Source organism: Pseudorasbora parva, chromosome 5 (assembly GCF_024679245.1).
Source record: "Pseudorasbora parva isolate DD20220531a chromosome 5, ASM2467924v1, whole genome shotgun sequence".
NCBI lineage: Eukaryota > Metazoa > Chordata > Actinopteri > Cypriniformes > Gobionidae > Pseudorasbora > Pseudorasbora parva.
The window spans coordinates 15,845,782-15,872,641 of NC_090176.1; the positions used below are offsets into that span (position 1 = coordinate 15,845,782).

Here is a 26,860-nt window from a genome sequence, read left to right on the forward strand (position 1 = left end):
TCATGTGTTGTTTTGATAATAAAAAGGTCTTTCTCAGTCAGTGTTGTAAGCACTGTAGCTTTTAATGCGTTCAGGCAAAGCTGCAGTGCTGCTTTACTGAGCCTAATCTGCTTAAAAAGCAGTTAAATCTACTTCTATCACATGTTTAAATAAACCACAACTCCAGCTTTAACCTAATATCAATTTTTAAATGATAATAAATCCTGCCTGAGAACAGAAGACAATTTTGTGAGTATATTTAAGTCATTTAACAATACAATACAATTTTAAACTACAGTGCCTTGTGAAAGTATCCGGCCCCCTTGAACTTTAGGACCTTTTGCCACATTTCAGGCTTCAAACATAAAGATATAAGACTGTATTTTTGTGAAGAATCAACAACAAGTGGGACAACATCATGAAGTGGAATGAAATTTATTGGATATTTCAAACTTTTTTAACAAATCAAAAACTGAAAAATTGGGCTTGCAAAATTATTTGGCCCCTTTACTTTCAGTGCAGCAAACTCTCTCCAGAAGTTCAGTGAGGATCTCTGAATGATCCAATGTTGACCTAAATGACTAATGATGATAAATAGAATCCACCTGTGTGTAATCAAGTCTCCGTATAAATGCACCTGCACTGTGATAGTCTCAGAAGTCCGTTCAAAGCGCAGAGAGCATCATGAAAAACACACCAGGCAGGTTCGAGATCAGTGGCGGCTACTGGTCTGTCAGAGAGGGGAAGCTCATTTTTGGCCAATTGTCTTATTTATTTAAAAGTAAATTCTGCCCTACGTTCTTTTCAAGAAAATGGTCTTTTACCCTGTGAATGAATGAACGATCTAAAAAAATATTAAACTCTGTAAAACTGAAACAAGGAATGTGGTGTATAATTGTGTGAAATGTATGATAAAAATCAAGCAATTTCGCCAAGCAAATATCAAAGAAATAGGTTGCAGAAGTTTTTATTTCGGCTGAACTTGAGAAATCCGCGATGGGACTGAGCGCGAATAGCTTCAGTGATTCCTTATAGTACAGAATCGATGTCAGTCAAAAGGAGATGCAGACCCTCCAATCATCACGCAGAAGCTCAGCGTCCGGGCCAGCCCACTCCCCATTCACTCCCAGAGACGCTGAGCGTCCGTGGGCGGGACATAATCGCAGCGTCTAGCAGCGTCTAGTTTCGAAGCGCTGAAAAAAACCGTTTAAAGCAGCCCCATTGAAGTCAATGGACGCTGGGCTTCAATAGGGAAATGCACTGTGACGCTGCGGGAATGTATGAGAAGGAAATCGTGTCAGCCGACCTGCTATATGTAACTGATTCTTAACGAACTCGTCTTTGAGATGAACGTTTTCTAACGCATTTTTAGTCAATACAATGTTAATATAATAGTACATATTTGACCATTAATTTTGTGACATAATAAGGGAAGCCGAGCTTCCCTTGCAGTCTTAAAGAAATCGCCACTGTTCGAGATACTGTTGTGGAGAAGTTTAAAGCCGGATTTGGATACAACAAGATTTCCCAAGCTTTAAACATCCCAAGGAGTACTGTACAAGCGATACTCTTGAAATGGAAGGAGTATCAGACCACTGCAAATCTACCAAGACCTGGCCGTCCCTATAAACTTTCAGCTCATACAAGGAGAAGACTGATCAGAGATGCAGCCAAGAGGCCCATGATCACTCTGGATGAACTGTAGAGATCTACAGCTGAAGTGGGAGACTCTGTCTATAGGACAACAATCAGTCGTATACTGCACAAATCTGGCATTTATGGAAAGAAGAAAGCCATTTCTTAAAGATATCCATAAAAAGTGTTGTTTAAAGTTTGCCACAAGCCGCCTGGGAGACACACCAAACATGTGGAAGAAGGTGCTCTGGTCAGATAAAACCAAAATTGAACTTTTTGGCAACAATGCAAAACGTTATGTTTAGCATAAAAGCAACACAGCTCATCACCCTGAACACACCATCCCCACTGTCAAACATGGTGGTGGCAGAATCATGGTTTGGGCCTGCTTTTCTTCACCAGGGTCAGGGAAGATGGTTAAAATTGATGGGAAGATGGATGGAGCCAAATACAGGACCATTCTGGAAGAAAACCTGATGGAGTCTGCAAAAGACCTGAGACTGGGACGGAGATTTGTCTTCCAACAAGACAATGATCCGAAACATAAAGCAAAATCTACAATGGAATGGTTCAAAAATAAACATATCCAGGTGTGAGAATGGCCAAGTCAAAGTCCAGACCTGAATCCAATCGAGAATCTGTGGAAAGAACTGAAAACTGCTGTTCACAAACGCTCTCCATCCAACCTCACTGAGCTCGAGCTGTTCTGTAAGGAGGAATGGGCAAAAATTTCAGTCTCTCGATGTGCAAAACTGATAGAGACATACCCCAAGCGACTTACAGCTGTAATCGCAGCAAAAGGTGGCGCTACAAAGTATTAACTTAAGGGGGCTGAATAATTTAGCACACCCAATTTTTCAGCCTTGATTTGTTAAAAAAAGTTTGAAATATCCAATAAATTTCGTTCCACTTGATTGTGTCCCACTTGTTGTTGATTCTTCACAAAAAAATACAGTTTCATATCATTATGTTTGAAGCCTGAAATATGGCAAAAGGTCGCAAAGTTCAAAGGGGCCGAATACTGTACATAATGATTTGAACAAACCATCACAGCAAGGTTTATACCAATTTATTTATTTATTTTTACAGTATACATATACATACATTACAATATATCAGTGTATCTGTGTCGGTTTGCAGACAATGAGAAGATATACTACATTGCCAAATGTATTGGGACACCCCTCCAAAAAAAATGAATTCAGGTGTTGCAATCACTTCCATGGCCAAAGGTGTATAAAATCAAGCACCTAGGCATGCAGACTGCTTCTTCAAACATTTGTGAGAGAATGGGTCGCTCTTAGGAGCTCAGTGAATTCAAGTGTGGTACTGTGATAGGTTGCCACCTGTGTAATAAGTCAATTCGTGAAATTTCCTCTTCACTAAATATTCTATGATTAACTGTTAGTGGTAATATAACAAAATGTAAGTAATTGGGAACAACAGCAACTCAGCCATAAAGGGGTAGGCCACGTAAAATCACAGAGCGCATGCTGAGGCACACAGTGTGCAGAAGCCGGCAACTTTCTGCAGAGTCAATAACGAGACCTCCAAACTTTGTGTGGCCTTCAGATCAGTTTAAGAACAGGGTGTAGAGCGCTTCATGGAATGGGTTTCCATGATCGAGCAGCTGCATCAAAGGGTGGATAAATGCCTACTGAAGCGAATCAATGGGTTTGTGTAAGAAAAATATCCATATTTAAAACTTTATAAAGTAAATGAAATAGCTTCTACTGAATGGCCTTCCGTATTCAACTTATGGAAAAAATGAAGCACCCGGGCCTCTCTCAGTTCAAAATGCATACGATACATCTGATGGCATTGCACACCAGTTACACTCGTCAGACATAGCGTATGCATTTTATACTGCAAGAGGCGTGGGTTCTGAAAGAAAAATGTCAAATAAACCTAGGATGGCTTGAAGGTAAGTAAATCATGGGCTAATTTTCATTTTTGGGTGAACTAACCCTATAATGCTTCAGCATACCAAGATATTTTGGACAATTTCATTGTGCACCAGTGCATAAAGCTAGGTCCATAAAGACATGGATGAGTGAGTTTAATGTGGAGGTACTTGACTGGCCTGCACAGAGTCCTGACCTCAACCTGATAGACCACCTTTGGGATAAATTAGAGTGGAGACTGCAAGCCAGGGCTTCTCATCACCAACATCAGTGCCTGATCTCACAAATGCGCCTCTAGAAGAATGGTCAAAAATTCCTATAAACACACTCCTAAACCTTTCCCAGAAGAGTTGAAGCTGTTATAGCTGCAAAAGATGGGCAAACCCTAAGCTTATGACAATATTGGATTAAAATATGGATCTAATTGCAGCATTTATTTAAAGAATATATTTCAGGAGGCAAACAAAAAGTACAATTCAAAAGGAAAGCAAAATGCAAGCAATATGCATTGCACTGAGGAAGCATATATATATGTACACACAAGGAAAACAAGAAACTAAACAAGCCACAGATGATAATCAAAAGTAACCAAAACAAGAAAAGTGTAAATGTAAATGTGCATTTTCATTCAGCCACTCAAGTGTAAATATTTTCCCATAGGTCTGAACGGTAGATGTGTCACTCGTGCAGATTAGAATGAAATTTCATGGAGAACTCCTGGAGAGCTATCCTTCAGACTTTAGTTGGAGCAGTTCCAACCCTGCTCCAACACACCTGCATGTAATTTTATAAACCTGAACACCTTGGCTGCGTCCAAAATCGCATACTCTCATGAGTAGGTACATATTTTGAATAATTAATTACTGCATTCTGTTAAAAAAAGTATGCCAGTAGTATGAATGTGTGTAGTATTAAAGTAACCTGGAATTACTACATTTGCCATGTTGTCATTATCATGTGAACTATAAGCATCAGTTGTGCTGCTTCACTGCAGAGACCAGGGGTATCTAGAATTTATTATACTCTCTTAAAAATTACATTAAAAATATTGCCCAATATACTATATTAAAATAAAGGAATTTTCCTTTTTTCCTTAGTTTTACCTTTATTTTGAATTACACATTGCATTTTGTAATACCATTCATCTCAAACCAACAAACAAGTTGGCTGTTGGATTTAGAATTTTATTAAAGATAACTGTCATGTTCACACTGCCCAACAGACTCCATCAAATGCTGATTGAACATGTCGGATAAAAACAAACCCAACAGGGTAACACACTGATCTGACAAAACGCAACAAACGTGTTTTTTGGCATTTGTCTGTGCAGTGTGAATTGGCATTTAGGGTTAACGTAACAGAAAATGTCCTGTCATAGGTTTTACTGATGAGCCATAACCAATGTAAAACCCAGGATAGAGAGGCTGAGTGAATGTGGTCTGGACTGTGTGGATGAGGCTCATTTTGTCAGAGACATTGTAGAAGGACAAATTTCCTGCGCTGCGATCGACATACACTCCTATTCTAGATGACCTGCACACCACAGGGAGATGAGTCTGTTTGTTATTGTGTATGAATGAGCAACTGGAGGAAATGCAGTACAAACTCCAGGAGTGATCATTATGTCCAAACAAACACTTTTTATCCCCTCCTTTCCTGTTGATGCTCTTATATGACACTGATATATACACACCATATGAACCACTCCACTCAACCTCCCAGTAACAGCGCCCACACACACTCTCCCTACACATTACCTGATAATTATCTTCATCAAATCTGTCTGGATGATCAGGATACGGCTGCTTTGTGTCAGTATAAGTAATCATTCGGTTACCCTCAGACAGACAGAGAAATGTATTCACTGTGTTAAGATCCAGAGTGAGCTGATGAGAATCTGATGGAGATAAAACACATCAGAATCAGAATTCATTATGGCCATTGTTTAATGTATCAGCAATGAGTTTAGTAGATCTTACCAGATATCCTGTGCAAATCATCATTTGCATTAAGAACTATGAAACTGTTCTAGCATGGTTTTTCTCTTCCACTTTCCAAACTTGCAAGGAAGTATATGAATACACTCTTTTTGTTCTTAATTACTTACATTGTAGGAAGTAGTTTCTGGGCCTGGGAAGAATGTTGGTCAATGTGACTGTGGAAGTCAATAAACATTATGAGTATAATTCTCCCAAAAAATAATCCCAGCATCCATTCCTAAGACATTTTTAATATGATTATATTAGATGTTGGAGGAATCATTTCTAAAAGCAAATACATCTTCAGGATTGTACCTTTGTCAGATATCTTTTTGATCTCCTCTTTGCAGAAATTCTCAAGTTTGTCTCTCAGCTGACAAACAGATTCACTTATGCCATCAAAAGTTGGAAATCTGAAGGGAGTGTTTGGTACAGCTGTAGGTTCAGGGGGTGCTGAGAGAGACTGGAAACTCTACAGAAAAAAAAAACTCTGTTTATCACTCCCACACATGCATTCAGATCTGAATCTAAATATAATTTGGATTTTATAATATTTTTCCAATAATTAGGCAAGAATAAACATGATTTCTGTTCTTTCAGAAAACAAAGCATTCCAATGCAATAAACATGACTTAAAATGTGAACATTTTCTTCTAAACTTGGCATCTGCTAACACTATTGTCAATTTGATGGTTACACTCAATTTGCTTGTTCCTCAGCAGACTTTCTACTTGAAACTATAAATAAATGTAGTTAACAGCTAAATTCTTGCAATATTAATTAAATATATTTCTTTACAGCTATAAATTCTCGATTTTGCCACTTCACACTATATTTCTATTATACACCATCTGCTTAGAACATAAATGTAAATCTAGGCTCAGTAATTACAAATATTGCTGCAAGGGCCAATTACAGGTCAAGTAAAACAATGGCGTGGACATCATAAGGTTGTTTATTTGGTAAGGTAGAGTAGTCAAAAAACTATATTATATAGATTAATTTTTGACCAGTTAGCAGCACTGTCATGAAACTTTACAAGTTCCCTCAGGGTTTGGTCCAGGTTTTGTTTCATTTAAATGTGCTTAGGCATTGCTAATACAGTTAAAACGATAGTCATTTGACAAGGCTATTAATTTTGTAAAAATATAAATTATATATTTATATTTTTGGGAACTGAAGTATGGTGTTTCCTATTATCTTTTTGCCTATTTGTATTTCAGATTAGACTACATCACAGTCACTGCTTAACGTTAGCCTACATTGTGACTAACGTTATATAAACATGCAATATCGTTGACGAAAAAACACAGGTCTAAAATGTAGGCTGAATGACACTTTAAGCAAAATATTGCGAATGGAGATTGATAAAATGCAGCTTACTTGTTTATTGGTGTTAAATAAACAAGTAAGCTGCATTTTATCAATTTCCATTTTTAGATGTTTTGCTTAGAGTTTCATTTAGTCGATCTGTGTTCTGTCAGGACGTTCAGGACTCACCAGCTGAACAGCTAAACTGCTGTGAGCTGCTGAAATAAGCCAATCAGAGCTAAGCTCAACATTAATATTCATGACCCTTTCAAATAAGGCAAAAACAGAGCATTACATCCTAGGGACAATTTATAGGGTTGTAAATGGACCTGTAAAACTGTATCTGGACAATTTTTGCCCTTAAATAAGCCACATACCACTTATTATGTTAGTAATCAATATAAGGCCTGTGATATAATGTTTTTTATTTTATTTTATTTGTACTTTTTTAGATTATGTTTTTTACTACAATATAATGATCTAGAATGGTGTCTTATATAACTAAATACAAACTATGTCTAGAGGTTAAATGTTTGAAAATGATTAAGAGAAAAAAGTAATCAAATGTAATCAGTTACATTACTTTAATATAGTAATTGAAATAGTTACACTACTTATTACTACTTATTACTATTATTTTAAATAGGGTAACTTGTAATCTGTAACCTAATACATTTCCAAAGTAATATAATATAATATAATATAATATAATATAATATAATATAATATAATATAATATAATATAATATAATAACTGCAGTCTCTCTACAATAAAGAGTCTGACTGATGCTTTGCATTACCTGACAGAATACAAATTTGAGCCAGCTCATTCTGCTCTTATGTCAAGATAGGAGAATCTTGCTCCTAAGTTCACCATCCTGTTTCATCCTAGGTCTCTGTTACCTGGAGGAAATGGATGTGATTTTGTGTGTGTGAAAGCTGCTCCAGCTCAGAGTCTCTCCTCCTCAGATCAGCAATCTCCTGCTCCAGTCGCTTCAAGAGTCCTTCAGTTTGACTCACTGCAGCCCTTTCCCGATCTCTGATCAGCTGCGTGACCTCAGATCGATATCTCTCAATGGAGCGGATCAGCTCAGCAAAGTTCTTCTCACTGTTGTTCACTGCGACCTGTGCAGAGCGCTGTTAAAACACACATCACAATCAGGTCTTTCAGCTGCCTTACACTGTCTGTGAGCCACAGTGAGCTCCAGTACTGGAGGAGAGTCCAAACTGTGTCTCTTCTTCTCACCTTATGAGACTTCACAGCATATCTCAGGGTCTGAAGATATTTTCCTCTCTGCTGGATTCTCTGCTGAAACTTTCTTTGCATCTCCTTCAAGTAACTCTGATGAAAAATGAGAAATGCTACATAAAACTATATCTTAAAATCATCATGTAAAAATTGGTTTACAACAGTAGTTCAATGCACTTGTATGTCTGTATATGTCAAAAGCCCTATTCGGACTGGATTAGTTTAACATGGGGACGTGGGGGTAAAGTAATTATTACCAGAGGTTCTCGGTGATTTTAGTCCCGTCCGAATGTGCCATCTCGGTAATCATTACGGACAACGTCTGTAAAGATTACCGAGACTTTTACCTTCTGTAAAAGGGTCTGGAAAAATGACCTCGGGTAATACTAATCCCGTTCGAATAGACCCGCTGTAAAAATGTATGGTAAAATTCCGTCATTTCCTGTTTAAAAGTTTAAAAAAAGCGCATTTTGCGACCTTCAAATTTTCCGCATATCATTTAAAGCAAAAAGAAGATCAAGCACTTATTAGAGGCACAACACATTTTAGCTCTAGGAAAGTGTCTATTACCAACATAATCCAATCAGAATCGTTAGACTGGACCTAACTGTTTATTAAAACACACATATATATATTGGGAGACGGAGTTCAGACTGGCGCTCAGGTTGTGTGTTTGCTCACGTGATAACGGTAACGTCATACGCACATGACGTCAAGGAGGTGCGTAAAGCGAGTTACTCCTCCCACTTCTGCTAGTTTTACTGAGATGTCTTATCCCGTGCGAATTGGCCATTAATATTACAGACGTCCTGAGGTAAAATGACTTTACCCCCATGTCCCCATGTTAATCTAATCCCGTCCGAATAGGGCTAAAGACAGTCAGTCAGTCTGTGCATTATGGAGGGGATTTTTCAGTGATTCCTTCTGCATGTTATATTATGTATATGTATAATATATATACAAGTGTCTTTATGAATGAGTCATTGAATCATCAATTCAACCGATTCTTAAAAGAAAAGAAAAAAAAGGATTTCCTGTATATATGCATTCCAATGTATTCTACAGATGAAACACAAGGCCAGAAAATATACAATTACAACAATATATGGTTTGTGTTTTTCATGCGATTAAAAAAATATATTCCTTCTATTAATAAATTATATGAAAAAATGCTAAGTAGATGTAACATTTAGCCTAATGTAGAAAGATATACTCTTGCAAGTGTGATATTCACTTTAATATGAATTCAATATACATGTAAATGGGGTACACTGTACACACAAATGCATTTGCAAAACTCAAATTTGAGGTAATCAGTAAAATTTGAAGTTAAGGAATTCAAGATTGGCAGATTTTTATTTTGTACTTATACATTTTAATTGCTCTTAACTTTAAATATTCGTGTAAGCTAATTCACAATTTAACTTAAAATGATTATGTAATTTCAACTTTTTTAGTAGCGGATACTCAGCTAACTTTATCTAATTAGCTAGCTATTTAGGTAAATGCTAATTTGTTTATTTCTAACACAATGCTTTTATAGCATTAGCATAGCAAAGCAATTGCTGAATGAGGACAGCAATTTAAAACATTGAAATATAGGCCAATCTGTTCTCAAACCAAGCTCATGCTTACTGTAAACCCTAAAGCTTAAAATAATTAAGTAGTAATTACATTTGAGTAGAGCCAATTTAAATTAAACAAAATAGTTAAATCAAATGAACTTTTATGAGTATTTAGAATTTTCTTTTTCTTTTGAGTTCTCAAAATGGACAAAATGTTTAATCTGAATTGTTTCATTGTTTTGAGTTTTATGAGCGTGTTTCTTTTATTTTAGACAAACTTCAATTTTACTGAAACTGGGCTGGGATTTCTATTTCCCAGCATGCTTTGCCATGACACTTAAAAGGGACAGTAAATACCAAAGTGAAAGGGTCATGAAACCCCGTTACAGCAGCAGTCAGTTCTCACCACAGTTTTGAAAAATGCTATAAAAGTGGGCGTGGTTTAGCGGCGGAGTGCAGGGGGGTGAGGGGAGACTGACAGGTGAATGCACAGCAACGGGGTTTTCTGATTCAAACTGTTTTATTTCTCATTAAAAGCATCAAAGCTTCCCACAAATGCACGCTGCAAATGACCATTACGTTACATGCAACACAATACACACAATAATTTGTAAGCTCACAATTACACATATATCCTCTGGCAACTCTAATTCAATGCACAATTTAATGCACAGCCATTTGCCATTTGTTCTCTGCTTTGAAAATATATTTGAACACGTTGTTGAATCTCCTGCGTACATTGCACGTTCATCTCTGCTTTGAGTGCAGATTACAGTGTGTGAGAGCCCACTCTGAACAAAATCTGGCTAATCTGAACACATCTGATTATTAGAAATTGCATTCATATACTCAATAGAAACACGTGTGATAGGTTATAATGCAATTATAACAGATGTCTAAACTTTCGTTCATCTTTGGCTCAAGCATTCCATTATTATTTCCCCGACGTAGGTTTGGTATTGAGGTCAAAGTCCACTTGCCTTGCATTCCCAAACCTTTGCAGATTTGAAGTTTTTCCTCCTTTCTTCTGGCATGTTCTGCTGCAGACAGGGTGACCAGTAGCCTAGAAATCTAGACGCACCCTAGCGACAGCAAATTTAATCTGCCCGCAAGTGTCGTCTAGGAACTCTCAATACCCTTCTGAGCTGTATTCCTCACAATCTGGACGGGCCAATCACGTCGTGTATAGAGTCGGCGGGCGGGGCCATAATGATGACGGCCGAGTTGCGTTTGCGTGCTTCTAGTAAAGAAACTGGCGAACGGCGGCGGTCTTTCGAATCAGCTTTGACCGCGACTCTGGAAGACTTGGAGTTAAGCTTTTCTCTGAGAAAAGAACAAAGAACGGCACTGAAGTCATTCTTAAAAAGGGAAGATGTGTTTGGAGTTTAGCCGACCGGATATGGTGAATGTTTAATCTATCAACAAGCTCTGTTTCACCTTCGTTGCTCTGGTTGGTGTAGCGCTATCCTATCGCGTGCAGAGGAAGTTTGTAAGACAACCGTTTGTCCCGCCCCTCGGATTGAGCCCTGTCTATGGTGAGTTTCCAGACCAAACATCTTGATGTGGGTCTGGCTTGTCAGGCTAGGTGACCAGAGTATCTTCGCTTAATTTCCCCTCTGGACTTTTGTAAAAGCCAAAATATGGCCACACCTCAGATTTTGTCCTTTTAGAAGGCTGGAAAATCTCCCGGTGCTGTCACTGCCTTCTGTCATTTCTTCTCATTCAGAAAACAGCGTTGCGTGCTGTGCGCGTGCGTCTGCACCAGACTGGATAGGATTTACCGCAAGTTTTCAAAATCGTGATAATTACTGACAGTTTTAATAATTCAAACTGTCCTGTCTTGTGTGCACATATGGGTTTTGTTATGTTGAGCATGTGCTTGTGTCTCTGTTAGATCCCCTCTTGTTATCTCATTATTGGTTTCATTTGTCCCACCTGGTCCCAGTTCCGGTGAATCGTGTTCCGGTGGTCCCAGTTTTGGTGGTCCTAGTTCCAGTGGGCCGTGTTCCGGTGGCCCCAGTTCTGGTGGATCGTGTTTCGGTGATCCCAGTTTTGGTGGTCTCAGTTCCAGTGGATCGTGTTCCGGTGGTCCCAGTTTTGGTGGTCCCAGTTCCAGTGGATTGTGTTCCGGTTGTCCCAGTTCCGGTGGTCCCAGTTTTGGTAGTCCCAGTTCCAGTGGATCGTGTTCCGGTGGTCCCAGTTCCGGTGGATCGTGTTCCAGTGGTCCCAGTTCCGGTGGATTGTGTTCCGGTCGTCCCAGTTCTGGTGGATCGTGTTCCGGTGGTCCCAGTTTTGGTGGTCCCAGTTCCAGTGGATCGTGTTCCGGTGGTCCCAGTTCCAGTGGATCGTGTTCCGGTGGTCCCAGTTCCAGTGGATCGTGTTCCGGTGGTCCCAGTTCCAGTGGATCGTGTTCCGGTGGTCCCAGTTCCAGTGGATCGTGTTCCGGTGGTCCCAGTTCCGGTGGATCGTGTTCCGGTGGTCCCAGTTCTGGTGGATCGTGTTCCGGTGGTCCCAGTTTTGGTGGTCCCAGTTCCAGTGGATCGTGTTCCGGTGGTCCCAGTTCCGGTGGACTCCATTCCCATGGTCTCAAAGAGGATTAGGAGAAGGAAGGCTCCACCCGTGACTGTGCAAGGCATCTCAGTTCCGGTGGTCTCAGTTCCGGTGGATCGTGTTCCGGTGGTCCCAGTTCCGGTGATCCCAATTCCGGTGGTCCCAGTGCCGGTGGTCCCAGCATCCTTATCTTCCCACGCTGCCCTGGCCGCCTAAACTTGGTGGGCCGCCCTGGCCGTTTGAACTTTGTGGGCCACCATGGCCTCCTGAACTTTTTGTTTGCTTTGTTCCTCCCTTGTTTACCCCTCCCTGGTCTGTTCCTCCATTGTCTGTCCCTTCTGCTCTGCCCTGGTCGGTCCCTCCAGTCCCTCCCTGGTCTCGTTCTCCCGTCCCTGTCCCTAGTGGATTGTCTGGTAGCCACTCCTTAAGGAGGGGGTAGTGTCACATGCCTGTCCTGTCTTGTGTGCACATGGGTTTTGTTATGTTGAGCATGTGCTTGTGTCTCTGTTAGATCCCTTCACCTTTGTTATCTCGTTATTGGTTTCATTTGTCACGCCTGTTCCCTCTTGATTTCTTCCCTTCTTAAGCTGCTTGTGTTTGTCAGTCTTTGTCGGATGATTTTCTTGTCTACGTTTCCCATTATTCTCCCCAGTTGGTATGTTTGAGTTTATGTTTTTGATTATGTATTTTGCCCCCTCGTGGGTTGGGTTTTTGTTTGTTTTATGTTTTGTTTTGTTATTAAATGATCATTTTCTGCACTTGAGTCATCGCACTAGTTTTCCTTTGTGTTAGATGTGATATTTATGGTATTAGCTAGTTAAAGCTAGTCAAGTTTCCACCGCCAAAAAATTGAGATTACATGATTTTTTTAAGTTAAGGGGGGGGGGGGGGGGGGGCACTCAGTTTCAGTCAAACTAATGTCAATCTTGAGTACCTATAGAGTAGTATTGCATCCTTCATGTCTCCGAGAAGTCTTTAGTTTTATTATATTTTTTTGGGCGGAAAATATATTATATTTTTTTATTATATTGTGTGGGTGGAGCTAAAGAATTGACGATCGCACACAAAGCGGTGACGTCCTCAAAAGTGGAGAAGAAAACGCTACCCTAAATAAACCATGGCTATCAATCAGATTCAACTAATATATATATGATCCAGAATCAGATCCGGAGGCTGTGGTATGTACTGTATTTAGTGGCCTGTCAACATTTGTGTGGGTTTACTCGCAGTTTATGAGGACATGATTCGGTTTATGGACTATTGTACGCGACTAAACCTTAGCAGTAGCAAGCAAAACGTCTCAGTTACGTATGTAACCCTAGTTCCCTGTGGGAACGAGACACTGCGTCGAAACGCTGTGAGAACGCCTCTGCGTGAATGCGTCGTGAAGCGCGTGTAGAACCAATCCATCGGGAGATCGATCGTCGCCCATGTGATGACGTCATCGACCGGAAACTATAAAGCATCCGCGAACACAAACAGGAACTAGCTTCTTGAACAGCCTGAAGTAAGTGATCACGGGCATGCCGGGAGTATGGCCGGGCGACGCAGCGTCTCGTTCCCTCAGGGAACTAGGGTTACATACGTAACCGAGACGTTCCCTTTCGGGGAACTCGAGCTGCGTCGAAACGCTGTGAGAACGCTTATACCCACATCGCCATAGGACCAAGTGCCTCGTATGTATGTGGGCAGCTCTGTGGACATATGCGTCTAACGCCCTAACCGGGCACAGCAGATTTAGTCTTTCCTGGTCTGACGTCATATATGGAGGAGGACAGAAGGCTTGAAGAGTAATGGGGCCCCGTGGGCTTGTAGGAACCTTGGGGATGTAACCTGGTCTGGGATGCAGGAAAGCCTTTACCATACCAGGCGCAAACTCTAAACATGAGGGCCCAACCGACAAGGACTAAATGTCTCCTATTCTTTTAAGAGACGAAATGGCCAATAGAAAAACCGTCTTTCGGGAGAGGAACTTCTCTGAAACTTCCTCTAAAGGTTCAAACGGAGGCTCAGACAAGCCCCGTAAAACATTGGCCAAGTCCCAGGTCGGGACCCTCGAATGCACCACCAACCTTAAAGTACCACGGAGGAAACGTGTAACTAGAGGGTGTCTTCCCAAAGACACTCCACCCAAAGGGGCGTGGAAGGCAGCTAAGGCCGCCACGTACACCTTTATTGTGGAGGGGGTCAACCCTGCCGAGAACCTTGCCTTGCAGGAACTCCAGCACTGTACCAACCGGGCAGTTAACTGGGTCCAACTGGCGTTCTCTGCACCATGCTGAGAACAGTCTCCATTTCAGAGCGTACAGTTCCTCGTGGACGGAGCTCTGGAGTGAAGGATGGTCTCTACGACCTCAGTCAAGAGACCCTCCTCTATGAGCCTGGCCCCCTCAGAGGCCAGGCCCACAGATTCCATAACTCTGGGCGAGGATGCAGGAATCTCCCGCCCGCCTGAGAGAGGAGATCCCTCCTGGTCGGAATCTCCGTCGGAGAGCCTTCCAGGAGAGATATTAGGTCCATATTCTGGTCGGCCAGTACGGAGCCGCTAGAAGTACCTGGGCCCCGTCCCGGCGTACCCTCTCCAGAACTCCTGGAAGCAGGACAATCGGGGAAAATGCGTACAGGGGCAGCCTCGGCCAATCCTGTACCATGGCGTCCAACCCCAGTGGGGCTGGATGTGACAGAGAGAACCACTGAGGACAGTGAGAATTCTCTGCCGAAGCAAACAGGTCTATCTCTGCTTTCCCGAATCTCTGCCATAGGAGCTCCACCACCTCGGGCTGGAGTCTCCATTCCCCGGGCCTCGGCCCCTGCCTCGACAGGATGTCCGCTTCCTGATTTAGGACCCCTGGGATGTAAACTGCCCTGATGGAAAGCAGTTTCCCTTGGGCCCACAGGAGGATCTGACGTGCCAGTTGTATAAGGGACGGGACCTCAGACCCCCCTGGTGATTTATATAGGCGACCACCGATGTGTTGTCCGTCCTGACTAATACATGATGGCCCCTGAGGTCGGGCAGAAACTGTTTCAATGCAAGAAACACAGCGAGCATCTCTAGCTGATTTATGTGCCATAGTCGCTGGTGTTCCTGCCATAGACCCTGGGATGAACGGCCACTCATGGTCGCACCCCACCCCGTGAGAGAAGCATCTGTCGTTAGCGTTACGCGACGAACATGAGCCCCCAACACGGGACCCTGAGATAAAATCCCCGGGTTTTTCCACATGACCAGAGCACGAAGGCATTGCCGCGTGACTTTGATCGTGCGGAGTGGATTTCCCCTGGGGGAGAACCCTTTTGTTCTGAGCCACCACTGTAGCGGCACCATGTTCAGCAGGCCAAAAGGTATCACGTTGGACGCAGCTGCCATGAGACCCTACAGATTCTGGAACTGTTTCACCGTGACGGCACGGTCTAGCTTCGGTTCTTTGACTGCTGCCAGGATCGATGCTATGCGTGTTGGCAATAATTGCGCCCGCATAATTACCGAATCCCAGTTCACGCCTAAAAAAGTGGTTCTCTGAGCCGGAGACAGCACACTCTTCTAGGCGTTCAGCCTCAACCCCAATTTCGACATGTGTGCGAGAACAGCATCTCGATGCTGAACCGCCATCTGCTCGGTGTGAGCTAGGATCAACCAATCGTCGATGTAATTTAGTATGCGGATGCCCTGCAGACGCAACGGCGCCAGAGCTGCATCCACACACTTGGTGAATGTGCGGGGTGACAGTGCTAGACCGAAGGGAAGTACTCGATATTGGTATGCCTCTCCCCCGATGGCAAACCTCAGAAACCTCCTGTGATGTGGAAGGATGGAGATATGGAAATACGCATCTTTGAGGTCTATGGTGACAAACCAATCCTCCGACTTGATCTGTTTACAATACAATCTGTTTGAATGTGAGCATCTCGAATTTGAGCTTTGCCACAGAGCGATTTAATAGGTGCAGATCTAATATCGGGCGCAACCCCCCATCCTTCTTGGGCACGATGAAGTAACGGCTGTAAAACCCTGACTCCCTGCCGGGAGGAGGAACCCTTTCTGTAGCCCCCTTTCGCAGGAGTGTCTCTACTTCCTGTGCCATTACCAGAGCCTGCTCCGGACCCACCTCTGTGGGTAGGACACCGTTGAAGGGAGGTGGCCACCTTTTGAATTGAATGGCGTATCCCCCTTCTATTATCTGCAGGACCCAATGAGATATATTCGATAGACGTTTCCATTCGTCTAGAAAATCTACTAAGGGAACCAGCCTCTCGAGGCTGGCCTCTGGTGTACTTTGAACAGCAAGCACAGTGCCCTGAAGTGGCGGACCGGCAGGGAACGACTGACTTGACTGCTCGGGGGCCCCCCGAAGGGGGAGCGGACCACCCTCGTGGACCGTCTGCGCCCCGGCATTGCGGCGGGGTTGGCAGCGCGACCCCCAGAGGGCGCCGCAGGACAACGGGTACTGTAGGCAGAGGCAAACACCGTTTTCCTGCGGAGGGGACTACCCTCAGCGTCCTGACGCTTCTGGCGTCAGGATTTCCTTTTGTTTTTCCTGCCCTCCGAGGAGGGGGCAGACCACCCTCAGGTGGCCCGCGGAGACCTTCTGCGCCTCGACATTGCGAGCATGTCTGTGCCTGTGGAGGAAACGGCGAAGGAAGCGTGGGAAGCGTGCTGGAGCCCTTGTCAGATCGAAGAGGACCAGGAAGTTTCCAGTCATCGGACCAGCTTCTTCGATGGCGGAGGCCGTGGTCGTGAACTTGAGTCATTCATACATTCTGCCTGTCTTGCCGTCTTCGGCGCTGATGTCTCAGTCTTCACGGATGGCGTTCGTGAGGCGACGGTCTGCAGATCGAGGAGTTAACCATCGGAATCTTCGCTATTTACGTGACGGGAGTCCGGTAACTTTTAACGATTCCTCTCTGCGAACGTCTTCTTCAAATAATACTCTCTCTCCAGTGACAATGGCTTTGATAAATGCGAGATCTCTGGCAAATAAGACATTTATCTTGAACGATTTTTTTCTTTCTCACGAAATAGATTTTTTATTTGTTACTGAGACGTGGCTTAATGCGGGTGAAATGACCTCTCTTTCTGAACTTTCTCCTCCTGGCTGCAGTTTTTTTAGTACCCCTAGGTCTGTTGGCCGTGGCGGGGGTCTTGCAGTTGTTTTTAATGACAAGTTTAAGTGTAGACTTTCACCTTCAGCGTCTTTTAGCACTTTTGAATCACAGTTAATTACGCTGAATTCTTTTAAATCTGTGCTATGTGTTTTGATTTATAGACCCCCTAATTCTCATGGAGATTTTATACAGGAGTTTTCAGAATTTTTATCTGGTGTAGTATCTTCTTTTGACAATATTTTAATTTTGGGGGATTTTAAAATACATGTGTGCTGCCCTTCGAAGCCCCTGGTTAAAGAATTTTTTAATTTATTAGAGTCGTTTGATATTTTGCAATGTGTTACGGGTCCTACTCATGAACGCGGTCATACGCTTGACCTTGTATTGTCGTTGGGATTCGCTATTGATAGCGTGAAGATTGTTGATACTGTTTTTTCTGACCATAAGTCTGTTATTTTAAATACTAACTTTCCTTGTGTTCCACTGGCTAATACTGTTTCGCCTCAATTTCGGCCCGCATACTCAATCCATGCACAGCTAATAGTTTTTCAGCTGTTTTTTATGGTTCTCCTTTATTTTCATTGATAGAGTCATACTCTCCCTGTATGGGTTTAGAAGAGTTGGTCGATCAGTTTAACTCTTCTTGCTTGGAGATTTTAGATGCTGTGGCTCCTGTCAAAGTTAGGGGGAGAGAAGACAAATCGCAGCCCTGGTTGAACAGTACTACCCGTGCTCTTAGACAGGAGTGTAGGAAGGCTGAACGCAAATGGGTTAAAGATAAATTACAAGTCTCTTATGAGATTTTAAAAAACAGTTTGAACGAGTATCAAAGATCTGTTAAATTGGCTAGATCAAATTATTTCTCTCTCATCATCTCCAGAAACTGTAATAATTCTAGAGTACTTTTTTCTACTGTAAATGCTGTTCTTCATCCTACTGTGACTCCTGCACTTATTCCTTCTGCTGTCATGTGTGAAGAGTTTTTAAAACATTTTATTGGTAAGGTTAATGGAATTAGATCTCAAATTTCACCTGTTGGCAATGATTGTTTTGTTTCTGTTGCCCCTCAGAAACAATTGTCCAGTTTCATGCCCGTTTCTATACAGGAGTTTAAGGATATAATTGCTCATATGAAGCCCACTAGGTCGCCTGGTGATGTGCTCCCGTCTTCTCTGTTTAAGCAGGTACTTGATTCAATTGGCCCAAGTATTCTGTCTATTATGAATATTAGTCTGTCATCTGGTGTTGTTCCAGTTAGTTTCAAGCACGCGGTTATTCAACCCCTTTTAAAAAAACCCGCCTTAGACCCATTTGACATGAGTAGTTTTCGTCCGATCTCAAAATTGCCATTTATTTCTAAGATACTCGAAAAAATTGTGAATATACAACTTAATGACTTTTTAATTAGGAATAATATTTCCGATAGATTCCAGTCAGGTTTTAGAGTTGGTCATAGTACAGAATCTGCTCTTTTGAGAGTGTCTAATGATATCCTTCGAGCTGTTGATTCTGGGAATCGTGTTGTCTTGCTGATGTTAGATCTTGCAGCTGCATTTGATACAGTTGATCATAACATTCTCATTGATCGTCTTAGGGATCAGATTGGTATTCAGGGCTTAGCCCTGAAATGGTTCTCTTCTTATTTGACAGAGAGGACCTTTTCAGTCTGCTTAGGTGATTATTCTTCTTCCGTTGCCCCCCTTGTGTGTGGGGTTCCACAGGGCTCAATACTGGGACCGATTTTATTTTCCCTTTATATGCTCCCTCTGGGCTCTATCTTTGAGAAATTTGGGATTCAGTATCATCTTTATGCCGATGATTCTCAAATTTACTTACCATTGAAACAAGGGCATAAATGTGCCATTCAGTCTCTTCATGCATGTTTGGCAGAAGTTAAGTGCTGGCACGCGAAAAAATTTCTCCAATTAAATGAGGATAAGACCGAGGTTATTTTATTTGGAAATAAGGGGTGTGTGGATGATGACTGCCTAGGGTTGCTTCCTGGAAAAAAACTGTCTAGTGTAAGGAACCTTGGTGTTATTTTTGACTCTGAGCTGAAATTTGAGCAGCAAATCAACGCTGTCGTTAAGAATAGCTTCTTCCATCTTAGATTAATATCAAAATTGAAATCTATCCTGACTTTTAATGATATGGAGAAGGTTGTTCATGCTTTTGTGTCATCGCGTTTGGATTATTGTAATGTGTTGTATCTGGGTGTGAGTCAGGCTTCCCTCTCCCGTTTGCAGCTTGTTCAGAACTCAGCTGCCAGACTTTTAACGGGCACTAAAAAGAGAGAACATATTACTCCAGTTTTAATTAAACTGCATTGGTTACCCATACGATATAGAATTCAATATAAAGCGCTGTTGTATGGTTTTAAGTCTCTGCATGGTCTAGCCCCTGAGTATGTTACTGATTTAATCAGCCGCTGTCACTCCAGCAGGTCTCTGCGCTCAAATGATCAGTTGCTTCTTGTGGTTCCACGAACACGTTTAAAATGTAAAGGTGACCGGGCCTTCTCTGTTGCAGCTCCTAGGCTTTGGAACAACCTTCCGCTGTCTGTAAAGACTTGTCCATCATTGGGGGTTTTTCAGAGTGCGCTAAAAACGTATTTGTTTTCCTTAGCTTTTGATAATGCTTTGTAAGTTGTGTATGTCATATGTTTGTATTGTTTTTGCACCTATTATTTTTAAATTTTCTTGTATACCTCATGTACAGCACTTTGGTTCCACTTGTGGTGTTGAAAGTGCTCTATAAATAAATGAAGTTGAAGTTGAAGTAGGAGTCGCACGATAACTACGTACACGTTGCGACATTAGTTTCGGCTTTTGTTCACACAGCGCTCCTCCCGGGTCGAATACCGCAATATTACTAGGTCCCCGACCCGGGCCGAATTCGGTAATCAATGCCGGGACGTGGTTGCTTTCACACAGAAGGCGACCCGGCAATGTTCCGGGAATATTGCGGGTCCGACGTGTAGTGTGAAAGGGGCTTAATAGACAGACAAAAACACCAAATAGACGGACGCTTTATAGTTTCCGGTCGATGACGTCATCACGTCGGCGACGATCGATCTCCCGATGAATTGGTTCTACACGCGCTTCACGACGCATTCACGCAGAGGCGTTCTCACAGCGTTTCGACGCAGCTCGAGTTCCCCGAAAGGGAACGGTTTTGCACGTCAGACTAGTGTAACGTTATACATAGAACAACAAGGGAGTAACCGTTAGCGCATTTGAATGATGAAGCACGCTTTGTGAGAATGCTAGGTTTATGTTTGGGTGGTTTTACAATAAACAAACTGACACCTATATTGGTCAGCTAAACAAATGTATTTAAACACACACCATAGATCGCATGCTCCATTGATAAACTAACATTATACACAATCGTGTTGTTTACTGATGTTTACTCATGCGACGATAGCCAACAGCATAGACATTTGAAGCAGTTTTACTCACCGCCTGCTTCCAAAGCAGGACCGAACCTTTATCATCACCGCTCCATCAAAAACACACTTCTTTGGTAACTGTTTCCATTTCGTGAAGTCCTGTGACAGCAGTGACCGTGGAGATCCACTTTTGCGAAGCGACTGAAGCAATGTTTCAAATTGGTTCAAATGCAGCGCTGCGTTCCCGGAATGCTGTGCTGAAGCGTTGAAGTCGCTTGACATCACCCATTTGAATAAAGTGAAGCGTGGTGGGACAGAAGTGTTGCACGGGCGACTGGATCTGCACCTGAGCGAGTGTCTCTGGGCGTGCATTTCCTCTCTCGCTCTAGTCACGCGCGCGCATCCTTCCGGGAGAAGAGCCAGTACGGCCCATACAAGGACCCTCCGCTCTGTTCACGTCAAGCCGACCCATACTCGAAAAAAACTCTCCGAAACTTGTGAGAAACCGGAAGGAGTATTTTTGACACAGAAATACTCCATCAAACGTCCAACATTAGTTTTTGAAACTTTGTCTATGTTTAGGATGGGAATCCAAGTCTTTAACAGTGTAAAAAGCTTAGTATGCATGAAACAGCATTTCACCCCCCTTTAAATGTATGAATTTTACATACATACACACAAACACACACACATCCCAGATAGCATGGTGACATTGATTCAATGTTGAAATTCCATCAGAATCATCATTTTGGTTGAGGTTGAAATTTCAATGCTAAGTAATATTGGATCAATGTTGAAAATTCAATGCTAACACCATACTGGACCAATGTTGAAAATTCACTGCTAAATAATATTGGATCAATGTTGATAATTCCATGCTTTTCAGTGTTGAAAAGACAAACATTGAATCAATGCTGATGTTTGGTCATCTTAATTCTCCACCGGTGAGGCTTACGGTCAATCTATCTGTCACATTATTCAACATGTTAAGGCAAATCCAAATCAATTGGCTACATTTGTGTGAATGTGAGCACATTTATTATCCTCAAAGGATACAATGAGTACACCAACCAGTATGTGGATTCACAAAGAATACATAAATGTAGATTTTGTAATTGTAAGCCTTTCTTTAAATTTTTCTGGAAGAGTTAAAATTGTATGCGTGTTTGATTTCTGACTCTTCCAATAAGAAAGCTGTAAAAACTATGAATCTTTTTAAAAGGTATATTATTTTCCTGCTTACTGGAATGCAATGTTGTCATTCTGTGTTTCATGTTATTATAATAAAAAATGTAAAAAACAAAACAAAAACAAAAACAAAGAACTTCTACCATAAATTTAGTCTATCAGTTTTAAATAAATAAAAATGTAGCCTATTATTATTATTTAAATCATGTAGAATGTACATGTATTTCATTATTTATCTAAAGAATACAGAGTTAATAAAGAATTTAGAATATGTGTCCCTATCGAATGTGCCACAATCCAATCCAGCAGGTGGCGGTAATGCACCTTCAAGACATCCACCAATCAACCAAAGCAAGCGCAGCTGAACAGACTTCAATCGCGAAAAAGAGACACAGGACAACGACCATGTTTTTTAGAGGTAAGTGGCCTACAAAAATATATTTATAAAATTCATCTCAATTTTAATTTAGTATTTTTATTCATCTTTATGTTTTACAACTTGTGTGCTTCTCCTGAGGGAGTTAGAGTGAACTGCAATTTTAATAATAGTCACATGAGCGCCCTCGTAAGTTAAACAAACAACGGCCAGGATAATCTTAATACATTGAGTTTCAGTTTGTTTTTCACCAAACCATATCATATTTGTATTCATTTTTTTTTTCTTAAGATTGGCATATACACTGTGAATTGCGTCCGAATTCTGACTTGTCAGAATTTCTGGCTTGTCAGTAATTGTGTTCGCCACTCGTGAGAGTATCTCACAGCTGAAGCAGAACTAGAACGGATTGACCTGTTAGCGCGGTGAGGGGAAATACAATCAGTTCATAGATCTGCTTCAGCTGTATATCTGATATCGTCACGAGAGCAGATCACAATGACATCATTACAGTTTAATCTTTAATGCAGCAAGAAAAAAGAAAAGAGTGAGATCTTTAAGTTCTGTAGGCAGCTATATCAAACTACAGAAATTTTAGTAAACAGTTGTGCCTCCAGTTCGTGTTGTAAACGGAAAAAAAATCTCTTCCAAACCACCATGTAGCCTAAAAAGCTCCTCTTTTATTTTCTTAATTTAGCTATTTGGTCATTCATTTACTTGTTTCATTTTCACACTTTATTTATTTACTATTAAATACAATAATATTATTAGATAAAACACCGGATATAGTCACTTTGCTTTTTCATTCATTGTGTGACTGCAGGTCCTTTAAAGTCTATACTAAAATGCATTAATAGTCCTGAATTTAATGTTACCGTGTTTTAACTGGGATATCAAGATTTTGATAAAATTTCAAGTTTCACTTCATTTTGTAGTAGGCTATATTTGTAATGTATAATTAATCACATTTCCAAATATTAACTAACTTCTTGTTGTTTTAGATGCTGTGAATGCTGATTAAAAAGAGGCATCAGAATTTATCTTTGCTGGGACGGTGCAAAACTGGCTCCATTACATCCTGAAAGGCTTCGGGGCATTGCTCATGGTGGAACCCCCTGAGTTTGGAGTATTATTCTTTCTTCTACCTTCTTTCTAACAGTAGTACTGTGTCATTTCTGTATTTATTGGCAAGTTTACATTTGTATTTACTTCCATTTTGCAGATGCAAGTTGTCATGTTTTTCCAGGCTCTTCTCATTTGTGTTATAAATTCAGATGTAATTGTTTTAAGTCAATGTGAGATTTCCTGTTGTAACTGTGGCGGTATAAATAAATACATTTACATGTAAACTGAAGGATGGTGTTTACTTTGAGTGACTTTTTGATGCAAAATCATATCGACTGCAGCCACACATGGTCTCTGATCAATATGAATAAAATAAAGAGACAAATTAACTGGCATAGAATCCTGCTGTACATAAAGCAAGATTGATCTATTTTTCATTGTTGAAATAACATTATTTCAGGGTGCAAACCTGATGAAAAATCAATGTTATATTTCAATATTCATTCAATGATATTTTGATTGATGCATTAACATTGATTCAACATTGATTCACTTAAATAAGTGGTTTAATTTTAGTTGGAAAACTATTGATTTTAAGCCCATCTTGATCTATTTTTCATCGTTGAAATAACATTATTTCAGGGTGCAAACCTGATGAAAAATCAACATTCTCAACATTGAGATCTCAACATTGATTCAATGATATTTTAGTTGATGCATTAACATTGATTCAACGCTGATTCACTGTTTGTCTGCTATCTGGGATATATATATATATATATATATATATATATATATATATATATATATATATATATATATATATATATATATATATATATATATATATATATATATTTCAAGTTCAGAGCCATTACAAATGATTACAAAATAAAAATATGCAAGTTTTGTTTACTTAAACTGTACATTTCTTATTTTTTAAGTAACTTTAAAAAAAATTGTTTCCATGATAGTAACCCCATATCTTATATAATTATAGCTGTGATATAATAATATTTGTAGTATTTTTGCTAGAATAATATGTATGGTGGCTCTGAGTTGTCAAAACGTCTCTCAAAATGCATTTTTACGGATGCGAAAACGCAAAAAAATCAAACCTCTTCTGAAATTTTTTTTGACGGACGAAAGTTTCGGTGGCAGTGTGTAAGCGTGTTAGACATAACATGAGGTTGAATTTTTTTTGACGTGCGTAAATTTTGCATGCGAATTACGAATTACGGACTCGGTGCAAAGGCCTTTACACAAGTTATGCAAGCATGTTGGGGGGAAAAAATCACAGCCCAGTTTCAGTTACATTTAAGTTTGTCTAAATTAAAAGAAACCAGTTCATAAAACTCAAAACAATGAAACAATTCAAATTACTTAAACTGTGCCCTTTTTGTGAACTTAAAATAAAAGAAAGTTCTTAATACCCATAAAAGTTAATTTGATTAAACTAATTTCTTTAATTTAAGTTTATCATACAAAAAACATTTAATTGTTTTGAGCATTAGATTTTACAGTGGCCTATAGTGGTTAAAGATTTAGTTTTCTTGAAATGAGATGACCATGATGCATAATGAGATGACCATGATGCATAATGAGATGACCATGATGCATAATGTCAGCATTATTTCATTAATGACATATATTTGTACCTGTTTCTCTGTCCTCAGGGATGCAGCCGATATAGTGTCATGGTTTTTATGTTCATCCATCGTACATAGCACACAAATATACTTTTTATCAGTTTGACAGAAAACCTCCAGAATCTTTTCATGTTTATGGCAGATCATGTCATGCAGTCGTCCAGTGGCATCGATCAAGTCGTGTCTCTTTCCTTTAAAGAAATTCTCATGCTGTACAAGATGATTTTGACAGTAAGAGTTCAGACACACCACACAGGACTTGATAGCTTTGTATTTTTTTCTAATACAGATGTCACACTGCACATCACCAGCTTCAGCATAACAGTAAGCAGGAAGTTTAGTCTTGTTCAGTTTCGCCACCATTTCAGCCAGAATGGTGTTTTTACCTAAAGCAGGTCTTGGGCTGTAGGTTTGTCTGCACTGAGGGCAGCTGTAGACTCTTTTCCGATCCTCCTGATCCCAGCAGTCTGTAATACAGCTCTTGCAGTAACTGTGTCCACAGGGAATGGTCACTGGATCCTTCAGTAAATCCAAGCACACTGGACAGATGAACTCATCCTGAAAAATTCTGGCTTCTGCCATTTTACTGATTGAGAGACACAAATACACAGCAGCTCAAATACTTCCCTGAAACTAGGGTGTGGTAGCCTATCTGTTGGGAGCAGAAGCATATGAGCACCATAAACACACCATCTTTATTATCTAACTTCCCTTCTCACTAAGGCCAACGTCATCACACAGCATTTCAAAATAGTAGTCACAATATAATTCATGCATTAACACAACAGAGGGCTTGAAACTGGTAGGCAACACACGGACATGGTCTGTGTCCTGGTTAAAATTGCTTATTTCTCTGGATTTAAACATGGAACTAATTTATCTTGATAATGTCAGATAACTTTGATTGAAAGGTAACTACAATCAACCAATCAGCTGTCAGCTGTTAAATTTTAAAAGGGGGGGTGGGGGGGGTGAAATGCTGTTTCATGCATACTAAGCTTTTTACACTGTTAAAGACTTGGATTCCCATCCTAAATATAGACAAAGTTTCAAAAACTAATGTTGGACGTTTGATGGAGTATTTCTGTGTCAAAAATACTCCTTCCGGTTTCTCACAAGTTTCGGAGAGTTTTTATCGAGTATGGGTCGGCTTGACGTCGATAGAGCGGAGGGTCCTTGTATGGGCCGTACGGGCTCTTCTCCCGGTAGGGTGCGCGCGCGTGACTAGAGCGAGAGAGGAAATGCACGCCCATAAACACTCTCTCAGCTGCAGATCCACTCATCCGTGAACACTTATGTCGTTATAGTCCGCACCGCGCTTCACTTTATTCCTATGGGTGACATCAAGCGGCTTCAACGCTTCAGCACAGCATTCCGGGAAGGCAGCGCTGCATTTGAACCGATTTGAACGCAGAAATGACGGGAAGTGGATCTCCACGGTCACTGCTGTCACAGGACTTCACCAAATCATACCAAAGAAGTGTGTTTTTGACAGAGCGGTCCCAGCGATAAAGGTTCGGTCCTGCTTCGAAAGCAGGCGGTGAGAAAAAAAAGCTTCAAATGTCTATGTTGTTGGCTATCGTCGCGTGAGTAAACATCAGTAAATGACACGATCGTGTATAGTTAATTTATCAATGGAGCATGCGATCTATGGTGTGTGTTCAAATACATTTGTTTAGCTGACCACTATAGGTGTCAGTTTGTTTATTGTAAAACCACCCAAACATAAACCTAGCATTCTCACAAAGCGTGCTTCATCATTCAAATGCGCTAACGGTTACTCCATTGTTGTTCTATTTATAACGTTACACTAGTCTGACGTGCAAAACCATTTTGCTTGCTACTGCTAAGGTTTAGTCTCATACAATAGTCCATAAACCGAATCATGTCCTCATAAACTGCGAGTAAACACA

General features: G+C 40.9%; 1 protein-coding gene across 1 annotated transcript; it reads right to left on the reverse strand.

The window, feature by feature from the left end:
- Positions 1-3,105: 3,105 nt before the first annotated feature.
- On the reverse strand, positions 3,106-25,653 carry LOC137075103 (tripartite motif-containing protein 16-like). The gene is made up of 6 exons (XM_067443326.1): positions 24,957-25,653; positions 8,055-8,150; positions 7,712-7,945; positions 5,813-5,969; positions 5,626-5,673; positions 3,106-5,415 (listed from the first exon to the last, which is right to left on the reverse strand). The coding sequence occupies exons 1-6, from the start codon at positions 25,527-25,529 to the stop codon at positions 4,868-4,870; spliced, it is 1,656 nt and encodes a 551-aa protein (XP_067299427.1). The 5' UTR covers positions 25,530-25,653; the 3' UTR covers positions 3,106-4,867.
- Between the last annotated feature and the right edge of the window lie 1,207 nt (positions 25,654-26,860).

Coding starts and splice junctions, on each gene's coding strand:
- LOC137075103 (XM_067443326.1), bottom strand. CDS start 25,529: ATGGCAGAAGCCAGAATTTTTCAGGATGAGTTCATCTGTCCAGTGTGC. Junction 5,970..7,711: donor ATCACATCCATTTCCTCCAG/GTAACAGAGACC, acceptor TTTTTTCTGTAG/AGTTTCCAGTCTCTCTCAGC. Junction 5,674..5,812: donor CAAAAAGATATCTGACAAAG/GTACAATCCTGA, acceptor TGACTTCCACAG/TCACATTGACCAACATTCTT.